Source organism: Chelonoidis abingdonii, chromosome 4 (genome assembly GCF_003597395.2).
Source record: "Chelonoidis abingdonii isolate Lonesome George chromosome 4, CheloAbing_2.0, whole genome shotgun sequence".
In the NCBI taxonomy this organism is placed as follows: Eukaryota; Metazoa; Chordata; order Testudines; family Testudinidae; genus Chelonoidis; species Chelonoidis abingdonii.
Window position 1 is genome coordinate 41,538,405 of NC_133772.1, and position 15,329 is coordinate 41,553,733.

At 44.3% G+C, this 15,329-nt stretch overlaps 1 protein-coding gene across 6 annotated transcripts in view; it reads left to right on the forward strand.

The window, feature by feature from the left end:
• BRSK2 (BR serine/threonine kinase 2) overlaps positions 1 to 15,329 on the forward strand; it is a 495,363-nt gene that overhangs the window by 388,029 nt on the left and 92,005 nt on the right. For all 6 annotated transcript variants that reach the window (XM_075065085.1, XM_075065086.1, XM_075065087.1 and 3 more), the window contains exon 5: positions 1,126 to 1,242. In XM_075065085.1, coding sequence (XP_074921186.1) covers positions 1,126 to 1,242 — 117 coding nt within the window. The remainder of the gene's footprint in view (positions 1 to 1,125; positions 1,243 to 15,329) is intronic.

Consider the following 15,329-nt stretch of genomic DNA (forward strand, 5'->3'; position numbering starts at 1 on the left):
TATTGATGACTCAACAACAGTTTTAAAAAATGACAATACAGACAAAAACCTCACAAATTTTGACCAAAATTTTGTGTCTAAATTTTTAAAAATTAACTGCTATACTATATAAGAGCTATTTAAAAATGCTTATGCTAGCTAACATGAAAGGGAGATGATGGGTCCATGACTGCCCCAGGCATGGGTCGGGGAGAAAAGGAGAAGAGGAGGGAGAGGTATTTATACCCTTTATCCATGGCAGGAGTTCCCAACCTGAGGATCATGACCCAGTGTCCAAGGCTCACCACCATCTTGTCCATCCCCTATTGCCAGGGCCGGCTCCAGGCACCAGCTAAAGAAGCAGGTGCTTGGGGTGGCCAATACCAAGGGGTAGCCCTCTGGCCACTATTGGGGCAGCATGTCCGGGTCTTCGGCAGCAATTCAGCAACGGGTCTCTGAGTCCGTCTTGGAGCAAAGGATCCGCCGAAGAGTGGAGCGGCATGATAGTGCTGCCACAGGGTTTTTTTTGCCGCTTGGGGTGGCAGAAAACCTGGAGGCGGCCCTGCCTGTTGCTAAGTAGGAAGGCAGTCAATGTTAGATGGGAAAGAGGCTTTCAAAAGTGTTGTGATCCAGTGTTTTGTGGAATTCTGGGCTCAGAGGAATTCCTCATGCCAACTTATTACCCACAGCCACATGCCTAGGCAAGCAATTCCTAAAGTGAGGCTCTGTAGGGGGTGCGCAATGCGTACAGTGGCCTTCCTTTTCCTGAAAATCAGTCACTGAATTTTCTGCCATTCACAGAACATGTTGATACTACTGTTTCCTGCCTCACAGATTGGTATCTGATATCCCAGCCTTAAATGTCATCTGAGATCCCACTCCTAGTGAGTACCCTGCATTTCTGTTGTTTTCAAAAGGAGCTGAAAGATGTTCAGCACGTCTTCAGGAGCTGCAAGTTCAGGCCCTCAGAGGGTCAGTAATGGTTGGTTAATGGTTCCAGCATCCCACAGACTGCATCTCAGACACTATGTATTCTTGTGCCCCAGGAGGAGAAAAGTGAACTTGTGTGAAGTGAAATAAACAGATCCTGGGGAGAGGGAGCTGCTCTGAATTTTTTTAACCCATGTTCCAATCCTTTTTCCACAGCCACAGGGATTTAAAACCAGAAAACCTACTGCTGGATGAAAAGAACAACATCCGTATAGCAGACTTTGGAATGGCATCGCTGCAGGTCGGGGACAGCTTGTTAGAAACCAGCTGTGGGTGAGTGGCTCAGACTTTATAATAGAAATCAGAGATTGGCAGAGAACTCTTGGAACAGCCACTCACTCTCTCTCCCCAAGTAGAGACTTACTTGGACACATCTAGCTTTGGGCTAACATTTTATTTGTAGGATAGAGGGGGTGGGAGGTTCACATATGCATGTGTGAATGCATATGTGTCCAGGGGAGATTATAGATGTATATGCTGTGCAGTCCAGTGATTTCAGTTGTGGTCGCTTACATCAAGCTTGAATTTCCCCAGTACAGTAGTAAATCCATAAGCTATATATAAAATATGTTAACTAGACCAATATCCTCAAAGCTGATTAATGATTTAGAGTGCCTCAATTTTTAGAGGCCCAGCTTGGAATGCATTAAAGGGGCCTGGTTTTCAGAGGGTGAGTACTCCATATTTTCTGAAAATTAGGCTCTTTTAAGAGACTCAGGTGTACACAAAAACTGAAACACTGAAAATCCACATCACTGCTGAAAATGTTGGTCTGTCTCTTCTTTCACTGGCCATATCATATTCTTGCGGAACTGAAAATTGATAAAAACAATAGTGATCATTTATCAAGAGTGGATTTAAAAAAAAAATACCTGGGGACAAAAAAATTAAAATGATTTGTAAGGGAATTTGTGTCCTGCTCAAACTGTCTGTTGTACATCTCAGTCTCATCACTTTTTCTTCATCCTCCCCACAGTTTCACCGCTTGCTCACTAATAGCACTAGGGTGGAAGGTAGTTGGGTTTTGCATGGTTACACATAGGGTGGGAATCTAGGATACAAACAATAAATGAGACAGAAGGTTTTAAAAATCTTTTGCATTGGTTTAATTGTCAGTGGAACAGCTGATTTCTGATCAAATTTATACCATTACACTTCATTTGTAAACCCATTAGATATGACAGCCTTTCTAGGGAGTTCCAAGACACTAAAGCAGCCAAAAATAAACACTAAAAATTATTACAAAGAGAAACTGAATACCAGGTTCTCTAAATAGTCTTCTTAAATCACTAAAACACGTAAGAGTGAGATCCCCCATTTTTCAAGCCTCTCTAAGTGGTAGTGCTTATAGTGACTCAGTTGTAGATTACCTCAGCTCACCACTTGTGGAACCTGCTGTACACTAACACCACCTACCGGCAGTACTAGCGAATTGCTTTCCTGACCAGTTGCTGTCCAATGAAAGGTCACTTATGAGCGGCCACTTCCAATTGAAGAGAGTTCTCATCAAACAAGTGGTAGACTGAATAACAGCATGAAGGAGCTACGGCTGCATTATCCATATATGGGCTTTAACACAACACAAGTTTTGTATTTCGGTATGAATTTGGTTCTCATCACAATGAGCGCCAGGGTTTCCAGCGATGGATAGTACAGTCTGGTTCATGGTCTTCGTTCCACACAGCTCTGTTCACTCCTCGGCTTCAGCACTTCTGCAGTTGCAGTGTTGAGGATCCCACACAGCTTGACACGAATCCTGGCCTGTAATAGTCCTTGATCTTCCAATCTAACATCCCCTCATAGCTATGCTGGTCTGGATGTGCAGCAGCCCCAACTATTCCAGTTTGCAGCCCCCTCACAACTGTCTGTGCACCTCAACCTGGACATTCAGCACCTCTTCCATTCCAGTCTTGGGTCCTCACACAATGCTGCCACTGCATTTCAGTCCTGACTCATTCTACCTTTGTTTCTCCAGTCGTGAACCTCTCCTGGACAAAGGATGCCAGGAGTGAGTAATTGTGTGATGTTTGTGGTGTGGACAAATACCTGTGGATTAATTGATTGTGATCCACCACTTCTTTATACTTTTACCCCAAGTCAGGATTTAAACTCATACCTACATAGATGAAAGGTGAATAACTGTGAGGCTCCACTTTATTGCTAGCAATGCTGCTTTCAAACCTACTTTCTCAGGTAAGAAATGAAATTCTCACCTCAGTTATTGCAACACCTCTATGTACTTCTAAGGAAACTTTCTTTCCTCACCCAAACAAACAGTCTTACCTTGCCTTCCAGGATTTTTCAAATTCCTAGGGAACCACTCAACAAGGATCCAGAGCTTGTTAGCGGATGGCACTGTCAGCCCGGCCTAGTCTTGAAGGGAGACCTTCCTTCCATCAACAGTGCTGGAATTCAAACCTCAGTGCCTCAAGCAGAGCAAGCCCCTATGTTGCTGCCTTAAAATGCACTAATAAAGAAATCAATGGAATGGAAGAGACATGCCTGTAATAAACAGAACACAGCAATGCTGTGATCTCCTGCCTTGCAGATGCATTTTAAGAACGGCGCCAATCACTGGGCCTCCATGTGAGCTATTACACCACTTCATTAATTCTCCTGGCATGGGGCCCAGCATGGCTGATTCTGGTGCCTTGTGATGTGTCTGGTTTAGCGATAAAAGAAAGGAGAGAGGAAGGAATACATAATGGCATGCCACATATTCACAAAGAAAGGCAGTAGATTTCTGTCCTTCCTTTGTAGAATTCAGTAACCAGCATCAGAGCTTTTCAAGGCAACAGTTTTACCTTCACTTGCTCCACAGTGTGTGACTGGTGTTTTCGGCCATTGCGAATATACAAAAAATAGCTAAATTGTAGCTGAGTTATTGAGCTTTAACAAGTGGCTTCTTTGGGCAACCAGAAGTTAATTTGCAGAGGGTTTTTGTCTGTGCTGTAAACATGGATAATGGCATGAAACAGTAATATTTCCATTGCTAGCCATGCAATGAGTCTTCAGGTACTTCAGTGAATGGAAGCATGAGGATCAGATGGCATTCATCGATGTGGCGAAGCTAACTTTCTAATCAAGTATCAGAGGGGTAGCCGTGTTAGTCAGGATCTGTAAAAGCAGCAGAGAATCCTGTGGCACCTTATAGACTAACAGACGTTTTGGAGCGTGAGCTTTCGTGGGTGAATACCCACTTCGTCAGACGCAGGTAGTGGAAATTTCAGGAGGTCTTACTATGCTGCAAGAGCTAGATGTAAGAGGTTAGGTTCAATTCAGGGGGTGAGGCTGTTCTGCAGTTTAAGAGTGTGACAAGGGAGGAGAACTGGTTCTGTAATTGCAGCCATTCGCAGTCTTTGTTTGTCAGACGTGATGGTGTCAATTTGACGCTGACTGAGCTCAGCAGTTTCTCTTGAAGTCTGGTCGCGAGTTTTTTTGCTGAGCATGGCACTTTAGTCTGCTTAGTGTGGAGGGGGTGAAGTGCTCTCCTCGTTTTGTCATTTCATTCTGCATATCTGATTTTTGTCTTATCTTTCCTAGTGACTGTCTCAGATTGTGCCATGTCCTATGCAGGCGCTTGCTGATTGTGGCTTTTCATGGTTGGACGTGCAGGTGAAGACAGTGATGGTCATGGGCTGAATCGGTTAGGTCCTGGTGTGGTGTCGCTCGGTTGTTGTGGGCAGAGCTGGCATCGAGGTTTTTTGCTGATTGGTTCTTGAGGTAGTTACATGGTGGGTGTGCAGTTGCTGGTAGAATAGCGTTTCAGTGTTGTCAGAGTTGTGATGGGCAGAGATTGGCTGCCCATGACCTGTGAAGTGTGGATCATGTCCGAGATGGGTTGTAGTCCTGATGATGCGTTGGAGGGGTTTTAGCTGGGACTGTATGTGATGGCCGTGGGTCCTGTTGGTTTCTTTCTGGGTTTGTCTTGCTTGAGGCTTCTGGTACAGTCTGGCTCTTTGATCTGTTTCTCAATTTCTCGTGCGGTTTTGTGTTTGGAATTTGGTGAGTTTTGTAGGTTGTGCTCTGTTGAGGAGGTTGCGCAGATGGGTTGTCTCATGTGCTGGCTGTTAGCTGGATTGTGGATGTTCGGGATGGGGAGCTGGAGGCATGTGTAGGTCGCGTCGGTAGGTTTTCGATATACGGTGGTGTTAATGTGCCATCACTTATTTGCACCTGGTGTCTAAAGTGGACCTCCCTGTAGATGGTCCAGGCTGGGCTGTGGTGGGGTGAGTTGTTGACATCTGCGGATTTTTCTAGTCTTCCTGATGGTCCAATATGAGAGATGTCATCATGTGCGTAGTGGGAGGGGCTTGAGTGGCGGAGCCGGAAGCGTTGTTCCAGGTCAGCATAATACTGCTTATGGGGGCTGCGGGTGCCCTACTCGTGCCATGATCTGGAGATATATTATTGTCATCAACTTGTAATAGTTGTGTGTGGGATAAGGCACAGCTTCAGCCCAGTTGTGCTGTGGATATCTCGGATCTGTTCCTGACACTGTATTTCCATCTGTGTGTGGGGTTGTGTAGAGCTCTACATCCATGGTGGCTAGAATGGTGTTTTCTGGGAGGTGACCCATGATTGTAGTTTCCTCAGAATCAGTGTGTCACGGGAGATCAGTGGGGTTGTCGGTGGCATAGGTCTGAGTAGCGTGTCCACTATCAGCAGTCTTCAGTGAGAGTGCGAGCGAGATGATGGGGCACCAGATTCCAGGTTTTGGATCTGGTAGTTAGATAGATACCTGGTCGGGGCTCTAAGGTATGCTGATTTGTTTGGTGTTTAATTTAGGGTGTCCTGAGTAGTGGTGCAGTTTCTTGTGTATTCCTCAGCGATCTGAGTAGTGGCCTGTAGAATTTGGATTGGAGAGTTGTCTGGCGTCCTTTGTGTAGTCAGACTGTTATGATGACACAGCACCCTCCTTATCAGCGCTCTTGTGATCATTGGAGGGTGTTTTGGGCTGTGGATGGCATTGCGTCTGCACGGACTTAGGTTATGAGGCAGCGGGTTGTTTTTCCACGATTTCTGCTGGGCCGTCGGCGGAAGATTCATGTATAGGTCCGAATGTCATTTCGCCCTCAGGGAGTCCATGTGGACTGTCATTCATCCTCGGAAAAGGAATGGACCACTCAGTATAGCGAATGCATTCAAAAACCTGTGGGCACTTCTCCTCCCTGGCCCCTATAGCGACTTAGGTGGCATCCTGCAGCAAAACCGGACCAGACTTCAGAGAGAACTGCTGAGCTCAGTTCATCTGCAAATTTGACCCATCAGCTCTGGACTAAACAAGATGTGAATGGCTTGCCATTACAGAAACAGTTTTCTCCTCCTTGGTTTTCACACCTCTACTGCTGACCAGGGCCTCTCCTCCCTGATTGAACTACCTCGTTATCTCTAGTTGCTTGCTAGTACTATATTACCTGCCTGAATTTCCACTACCTGCGTCTGACGAAGTGGGTATTCACCCACGAAAGCTCACGCTCCAAAACGTCTGTTAGTCTATAAGGTGCCACAGGATTCTCTTCTGCTTTAACTTTCTAATGGTGCAGCATAAGGATTTGAGTGTGCAGTCACAGACCCTTATTCAATGCAGGTTGAGCTTCCTAGTAAGAGGTATAATTTGGATGCATTTCAGGTCAACAAACTCCGATTGGCATCAGAGGCAATGTTACACGGCTCTGAATGTTACCTTCATGTAGCTGCTGATATTTAATATTCCATGCCTCAGTTTTACTGTTTGATGGGAATTACTCATTAGATCAGCACAGATTGTTTTCTGTAGCACTGATGGCTTCAGATAAAAATGTCCCTGAAGGAAATGATAGAAGTGCAATCTGATTGTGTGTCGGAGGACATGGAAGAGGAGCAGAGAGGTGGGCTAGCTGTTTCATTGACATAATTTGTCACTAACTGACTGCGTGTCAGGCCTTCATTGTAATAAATCCCCATTACTGGAAACCTGTATCTCTCGAATCCTCGTGCACAATGCAGAAGAATAACTAAAACGCGTCCCTAGACCCCTGAGATGAGGAGGAATGATGCTTAGGGTCTGCAGGGATGATAATGACACTGGCAACACAACTTGCTACAGAAACTGTACAACAAGGCAAGTCTTCTTCTGGAGAAACGGTCCCTCAAGTGCAGAAGTAACACAGTAAATCTTTGCATTCCTCTAAGAGCTGGGGAGGCCTATAAGCAGACAGCAGATAGAGCTGGGGACTTGTGGGATGCAGCTTTTATTAGTTCAGATTTCTTCATCTCTTCCTGGTCTTTACCCTTCGAGGCAAAGAAAACCGAGGCAATTAAATACTGAGACACTCTCTCATCCCTCCCACAGTCATTTCTCCAATGTGTGCTGTGTTCTGATATTGTAGAATGGTAAATGTAACTCAATGCATTTGTCTATCCCTAACTCAGAGTGATGATTGGCTTATGGTTAAAGCACTGTATGGGGACTAAGGAGATGTGAGTTCCATTCTTTGCACTACCACAGACTTCCTATGTGATCTTGTGCAAGTCACTTAATCTCTCTATGCTCTGGTTCCCATCTATACAAGGGGATGATACTACTTGCTGTCTCCATCCTTTGTCTGTCTTATCTTGTGAGTTCTATAGGGCAGGGACTGTCCCTTGCTGTGAATATGCATTGTGCCTTCAATAATGAAGCTGCAATCTTGGTTGGGATCTCTAAGTGCTACTGTAGTATATGTTATAATAATTTCTACATAAATCTCAGAAAAGGTATGATGAGGTTGGAGGATTCTCTGGGACCCTACCCCATCTCAAGATATTAGAGGGGCAGTCTGAAAAATGGAGGGAATAAAAGGAGACGTTGTCAAGGTATGATTGTTGAGAGTTTGTAATCATCTTTCCTGATTTCCTGTTGTTTCTTGTGCTGTTTTAGAAGCCTGGAAATCATTCCCCCACCCCCTCTTCCCAACACTTATCCCAGCTCAGAAAAACTGAGTCCTTGAAGGAAAGGGATTGCTGCAGGCAGCTGAGCGATTGAGAATCCAGGAGCAGTGTTAGTCTCTGTGCTTACTGGCTCCAAACCTCTGTGCCCAAAATGAACAGTAGCTAAGGGAAAGCAGCCGACACATAAATGTGGTTCGCGCCAACACCTGAAGAAGCAGTCAGTACAGAAACGTATCCTTCTGTTAACCGGTCCTCAGTGATCTCCATGGGGATTCCCTGCCCTCATCCTGCATGGCTGTGGGAACAATGATGATGATGATTGTCTCTAATTTTATTTAGAATGAGAAAAGAAGTCTTGCACCAGCCACTTTACAATGGAGGAAGAAAGAGCAGCCACTTCACACTCCAGCTCAGCCAATGCCTCCTGCCCACAGCTCTCCCACAAAACATTTCCCAGTACTCCTTGCAGTTGCAGGCCCACAGACTCCCTGGATCTATCAGATAAGCATGTCTGCTCAATAAGGATGATTATCAGTTGAGTTTAGGCACAGAGTGTGTTCTCTTTATCTGCAGCAAGCAAGGTAGTGCTTGATTGCACAAGGCCACAGCAGAGATTCCCAATTCCCCAATACGTATCTTTGGTGCCTGATCACACCCCTTGCAAGGCAATGGTTCAAGACTGGATTCTAGTGTTGCCACCCATCCTGATTTTCAGGGACCAGTCCTAGCTCTAACAAAGTTGTCACATGTCCTGCACACCCTCTCTCTGTATAAATATATCTATTACATACACAAAAACTTTGTTAAAATAACATTATTAAGGTTGTAAAGTCAAGTACGATTTGGGGGCAGCAATCAGTGGCGGGGCCCTCCGCGCTCCCAGTCTTAGGCGCACTCTCGCGGCGGGTCTCTCTGGGACCCGCCACAGAAGTGCCCCGAAGACTGGGAGTGCGGAAGGACCCCCCCACCGCAGAATTTCCGCCAACGACCAGGAGCGCGGAAGGACCCCCGCCTAGGGCGCCAAAAACCCTGGCGCCACTCCTGATACCAGGATTAAGGTTGCCTGTGCAGTCTTAACTCAGTCCCCTTCTATTATGTATAAAATCCAGTTCTTAATTACTACTGTTTTTTCCACAGGGCCCCTGCCTAATTCAATGGATAGAAAGGATCTTATTCAATTGATGAGCAACTATGGAATATTATTTTCTTCTCATTGTTCAGTGTGTGGACCCGTGCCATTTTTTCTGCACACTATTTAGACCCATCTCTGAAGACAGAATTATTTTCTTATGGTCTTTTCTATGGCATTCATCACTATAATATCTGAGCACATCACAAACATACATTAATTTATTTTCACATCATCCCTGTGAAATCAGGTAGTTTTATTTTCTCCATTGTACAGATGGAGAATTGAGGCACAAAGAGATTAAGGTCAAAAGTACCTGCTATCTTTGAGTGTCCAATCTTAGACACTGAGGACCTTATTTTTTCAGAGTAGCTAGCATTATATATCACTTTATATGTTCAAAGCAGAGCTCCAAAAACTTCAGTTTCAGTTTATCACTGTCTGCAAATCAGACCACAAGATCTCGTTAGGCACAGAAAAAATGAAGAACACACAATTATTGACCATCCTTGGAAAGTTTGGCTTAAGGGGTGTGGGATAGCTCAGTGGTTTGAGCATTGACCTGCTAAACCCAGAGTTGTGAGTTCAGTCCTTGAGGGGGCTACTTAGGGATCTGGGGTAAAATCAGTACTTTGTCCTGCTAGCGAAGGCAGGGGGTTGGACTCAATGACCTTTCAGGGCCCCTTCCACCTCTATGAGATAGGTATATCTCCATATATTATTTGCCTGGCATCAGATGGGAACTCTACTGAGCATATGCAAAGAGCAGTTTTTCAAAGGCTTATAACTTTGCCATATTGGACAAATTTTCCTGGAGAAAGCAAAAGGCACATCCATGATGTAAAGGCCATGTCCCAGTCAAATTTCAAGTCCCTGTTCCAAGCCATGGGAGTGCTAGAACTTCTAATAGAAAAGGTTGTCAGAAATTTTTAACATGGGCAAAACAATATTTTTCACCACCCTTGTTCTTGGAAACAGCTGAAATTTTCCCAAAGCATTCAGCACAAAACAAACACCAACAGTGTATGTTTGGCAGAGTGACAAGCAATTGAAAAAAGCGTTATATAATGGGAAGTATCGCTCAACAGTCCTTCTTATAATACATCCTCAAAAAACTGTGTTAAAAGAATGTTTAAGGTTGCAAAGTCAAGCACTCAAAAATTAGGAAATGCCCTATTTAAGGTTGCCGGTGCAACCTGAAGTCAGCCCCCTTGTGCATATATATTATGACACCATCTTTAATTATGTGATCACATATTATTTTTTCCACCAGATCCCCCTGCCTTATTCAGTGCTTTTTTGGATGGTGCTCACTGATTAAACAGCTATTCAATAGTTTGTTTTATGCTCATCATTCAGTGTCTGGCCTCTGGCCTTATTTATTGCATATTAATTAAATCTGGCTCTGATTACAGATATGTGAATTTCCTGATGAGCTTTTCAGTGATGCTGTCACCATAGTATCTTAGTTCTTTATGAATATTAATGAATTTATCATCACACATCCCTCTGAGGTGAGATGGTATTATTATCCCCATTTTATACGTAGGGAACTGAGGCACAGAAATTAAAGCCAAATTGTCAAGTAATTTTAAGTGCCCAATGTGAGACACATAGGGCCAAATTTTTACCAGTGAGGGTAGTTAACCATTTGAATGGTACAGTGGATTCTCCATCACTAGCAATTTTTAAATGAAGATTGGTTGTTTTTCTAAAAGATCTGCTCTAGAAATTATTTAGGGAAAGTTCTATGGCCTGTGTTATTCAGGAGCTCAGAGTAGATGATCACAAAGGCCCCTTCTGGCCTTAGAACCTGTGAATTTATAAATGAAAAAAGCCAGCACGTGGCCATTGAACTTTTAAAGAGCAGTGACCACTGGGCCAAGTAATCTACCAATGAGAACTCTTGACACATGTCTGATATCCTTTATGCCACTGACTCATGTGAGCCAATAGAATTATTGCATGCAAATTAGCTGTACAGGAAATGTGGAGATTGGCTGAGTTATCTGTGATGTCAGTGGCTCTATTTAAGAGTTACTTGGGTGGTTGACCTTTATATATAGGTCTGTCGCCTATATAGAATTAGACACAATTGTTAATAACTTAGGTTAATTACAACTTAATTTCTTACATACAAGATTTCAATTAATTTTAACTCTATGGGCTGTTGTGTTGAAGTGTCTGTGTTATTCCTCAAATAGCCCCTCTCCTAAACTTAAACCCTGCCAGACGTCCCTGAGTTGTTCTCCTTTCCAGTATATCTCTGCCACATTGTCTCTCTTGCCTTCATCTACATCTTCCTCCAGCAGAATTCCCAATTCCTCTTGCCCCACCCTGGTGGCACTCTCCTTCCTCTCAGCCCTTAGCACTCAGCCTGTAGGAGAAGGTATGGGAGGCCGTCAGTTCTGCTATATGACTTTCTGCCTCTGAAAGCCAACTAGGAACCCGGCAGTAATTGAACAGCGGGTAGTCCTTCCGCCCCAGAGTGGAAGGACCCCCTGCTGCTGAAGACTCAGAGCAGAAGAAGCTCCAGGAGCCCAGGCCCCAAGAGAGTTTTCCGGGGCCTCTGGAACAAGTGAAGGACCCTGCTCCAGGAGCCCTGAAAAACTCTCGTGGGACCCCTGTGGGGCCTGGAGTCTGGGGCAAATTGCCCCACTTGCCCCCTCCTCTGGGCGGTCCTTGAGTCCACATCTGAGAACATACTCCTCCCAGTTGCTGAGGCCTGAAGAATGGCCACTCAGAGAACCACTGCTTCCCCCAGAGGTCATGGCCTATAGAATGACCATTCAGAGAATCATTGCAACTGTAGGCAGGCTGCGGTCCAGGGAAGTCAGCATCACCTAATAAACAATGCACTGGCGCTGCTTCACAGCAGAGCCCGCTGGCAAAAGCTGCTTCTTGATCTTGCTTAGTGATATTATTATTTGTTATCAAAGACAGATTGTGGCTTCACTGCATAGAGATATAGCCGAAAAATGAGGAGAATGGCCTAGGGGGAAGAAGCAGAGAAAGTTGCTTATACATACACACATTGAATAATTAGTGATAAGAGCCAAGGAAATATTCATGACTCTGTGGAAAGAGAAATAGATTTTTGATTAAATTTGAGTTTTTCTCTTTAAAGCCGTTGAAGTTGCTTTGTGATTGGCAGCATGGAAATGAATTTTCTACATATTCTGGCTGGCCAGAGGATCCCATGTAGCCAAGATAAAGCCACAGATATACAGCTGCCATACACTGGAAAGAATTCAGAATGGTGATGCCAGAAGCCTATACTCTTTTGGCAGTTGCAGTGCAGCTGTTGAATGGTCAGGTTAACCCAGTTTCCTCTTACTCAACTTTACCCATGTATCCTACTCCCAAAAATGCCTGAGTTCCACAAACATCATTTATTTAGTTAGCCCAACCCTCCGTGAGTATGATATTGCCGGTTTGTTACACTGATCTTTGGATTTTTTTTACACCTTCCATGAGGTTAGTGGATGCTTCCACACATCTGATTGGTGTTCAAGGGATTTTTGTATCTTTCTCCCCATCTCTCCTCCCAGCGTCTGGGAGGATTCCAGTAGATTCCAGCATGGGGTATCCTTTAAGAATTCTGTGAGATTCCCTTCCAATCTGGTGGAGATAAGGGGACTGTGATGCTTTTGAGTTGTGATGGCAGTATGCAGAAGAAGAGATGTAGGTATGCAGATTTCAGTACTGAGGTCCCTCTCTTTTGAAGGGAGGAGTGTAGTCATATGATGTGATTGGGGAGATTGTATTCCAGTCTTGCCCTTCTCAGTATCCAGGGGTAGGAGTCTTGATGCCTGTCACTGATAAAGTTGCCGTACAGGAATAAAAATGGTGAGGCAATCCATATAACTAAGAAAGAATAATGTTACTCTGCTCTCTCTCTGCACCTGAAAATTCCTTGTCTCCTCAAGAAACATTCTATTCCTACAGAGTGGGAAGAATGGTGTAGCACCAAGGACATTGAACAGGGGCTCAACAGACCTGGGTTCAATTCCTAACTTGGCTGCTGACTTCCTATGTAATTATGGACAAGTCATTTTATCTACCCTGTGCCTCAGTTTCCCATCTATAAAATGGGAATGGTATTTCCCTACCTTACAAGGAAGTTGTGAGGTTAAAATCCATTCAAGATCATGAGAAATGCAAATATGTGATGGGGGCCATATACGTACCTAGACCATGTGCTAACACATTTGCTACATCCTGATGCACTTTTTCAGATGGACATTGCATAGAAAGCTGCTGTGACTCAGCAGCAGAGAATGCATTCAAACTAATATTTCCATTACTATGGGCAATTCTACACTACCACGCTACATCGGCACACCTGCACCAGTGCAGTTGTGCCACTGAAGACGCGTTATGCCAATGGGAGAGCACTCCCTGGTCGACGTAATTACTCCACCTCTGTGAGAGGTGGAAGCTATGTCAGCGGGAGAGCCAACATAGTGCAGCGTGGACAGCACTTTAAGTCGATGTGATGTTTTCACACCCTGATCAACGTAAGTTACATCGACTTAATTGGTAGTGTAAACAAGCCCTGAGTGACTTAACTGAATGGCTGGTTGAACCAGATGTCCAAGGTCAGATGTAAACTGTTTTTATGCTCTCTCTGCTGCAAACAGTAAATGATGTTTTCAGTCCTCACGTGCATTGAGACACATCGTACATCTCCTATCTTGGGCCCTTACACTGCTCTGGCTAAGCACCTCAGTTCCCGTCTGCAATTTGCTATGCTAGTCCAGTGCTGGACTCCAACCCAAAGTCTGTTACTGCTCTTCATCCCTGACCTGGATCTCTCCTAAACCAAGACTGCCAACTCTGCAGTGGTTTTATGATGTGTGGAAATACCTGTTGGGGATTCTGTCACTCGCCAAAATAATTTCATTTGCGATCCATGATGCATTTGATCGGTGGTCTGAAAGCCAGTCCATTAACCCATTGCATCCCCCAAACCTCATCCCACAAGATTATGAATCTGTGAGGCAATAATAGTTCAGTGGTAGACAGCCTAATGAGTCTGCTGAAGATGAATCTACCACTGCATTTCTGTGTCCTGACTGGAGGATGATAGGACACCTAGGAGAGTAAGGCTCCATGGCAGTAGGGAGGACAGTTATAGACTTCGGAGGAGATGATGAAGGCAGCTGTTCCTGGCAGTGGCTCAGAATGGCTGAGCTGTAGCTTCTGGAGTTACACGTGTGTGGCTGGACGTATCTTTGTTTAAGAGTAACTGCACTAATGTACCTAACATGGATAAAAACAGGCACATGCACAAACTACTCCGCACTTTACGCTGACATCAATTTCTTTCCAATAAGGGTAAATGACCCACTGCAAAGCCCTGAAATTAATGGTAGCTTGGATGAGGGCCAAGAATATTGTTATGTTATCACTATTATACATAGGATTATGATGTTCAAAAGATGTGTATGTTTATATAGCAACAGCCGACAGTGGCATGTTCCGAGCTCTTAAGCGGCCTCTGTGGAAATATCGGGGCCTCTGTGTTACCATGAAACTGCAAATCTATAAACTACAGTTATACCAGCGCTGTTGTACCGCAGTGAAATGTGAGGACCGAGGAAAGGCTGAAGGTGGGCGGACTGATGTTTTTGATTCTCACCATCTTCATCAATTGCTTCATATTAAGTGGGAGGACAAGATCAGTAATGAGGATATGCATAGCAACTGCCAGCATCAGCACTGGTTCAATTTTGGTGGCTTTCTTGGTATGGATATATTATTAGGATGGAAGACATATGAATTTCAAAGCATATTTAAGAAGGAATGGAGATGAAAAGTGCTCTGCAGTAGCTTTGGTGCTTCAATAAGATTGCCAGTGATGGACAGAAACTGAATATCCAGCCAGATGGTCATATGGACCTAGCTAGAGATTATCAGGGTGGCCCTCAAACTGCAAGGAGGCTATGCTCCTTTGGGATTTGCCTTGATTATGATGATTGTTATCATAATATGTTGCATTTCTATAGCAGTTTCTATCTAAGAATCTCAAAGAATTTTGCAAACACCGATGAATTAAACCTCACAGCACCTTTGTGAAGTACAGGTAGAGAACTAATGTTATTGTTAGTTCTATTTTACAGGTGGTGAAACTGAGGCACAAAGAAATTAAGGCCAAAATCAGTGACCACTTCGCAAAATTTTGAACTAAGTAACTCACCAAAGAATATGCAGAACATAAGAACTGGCAACAGAGTCCCAGTACCTTGACTCCAACTTCTGTGCTTTAGCCACATGAACATCTTTTCCCTCCTGAATATGCAGCTACATGCCAATG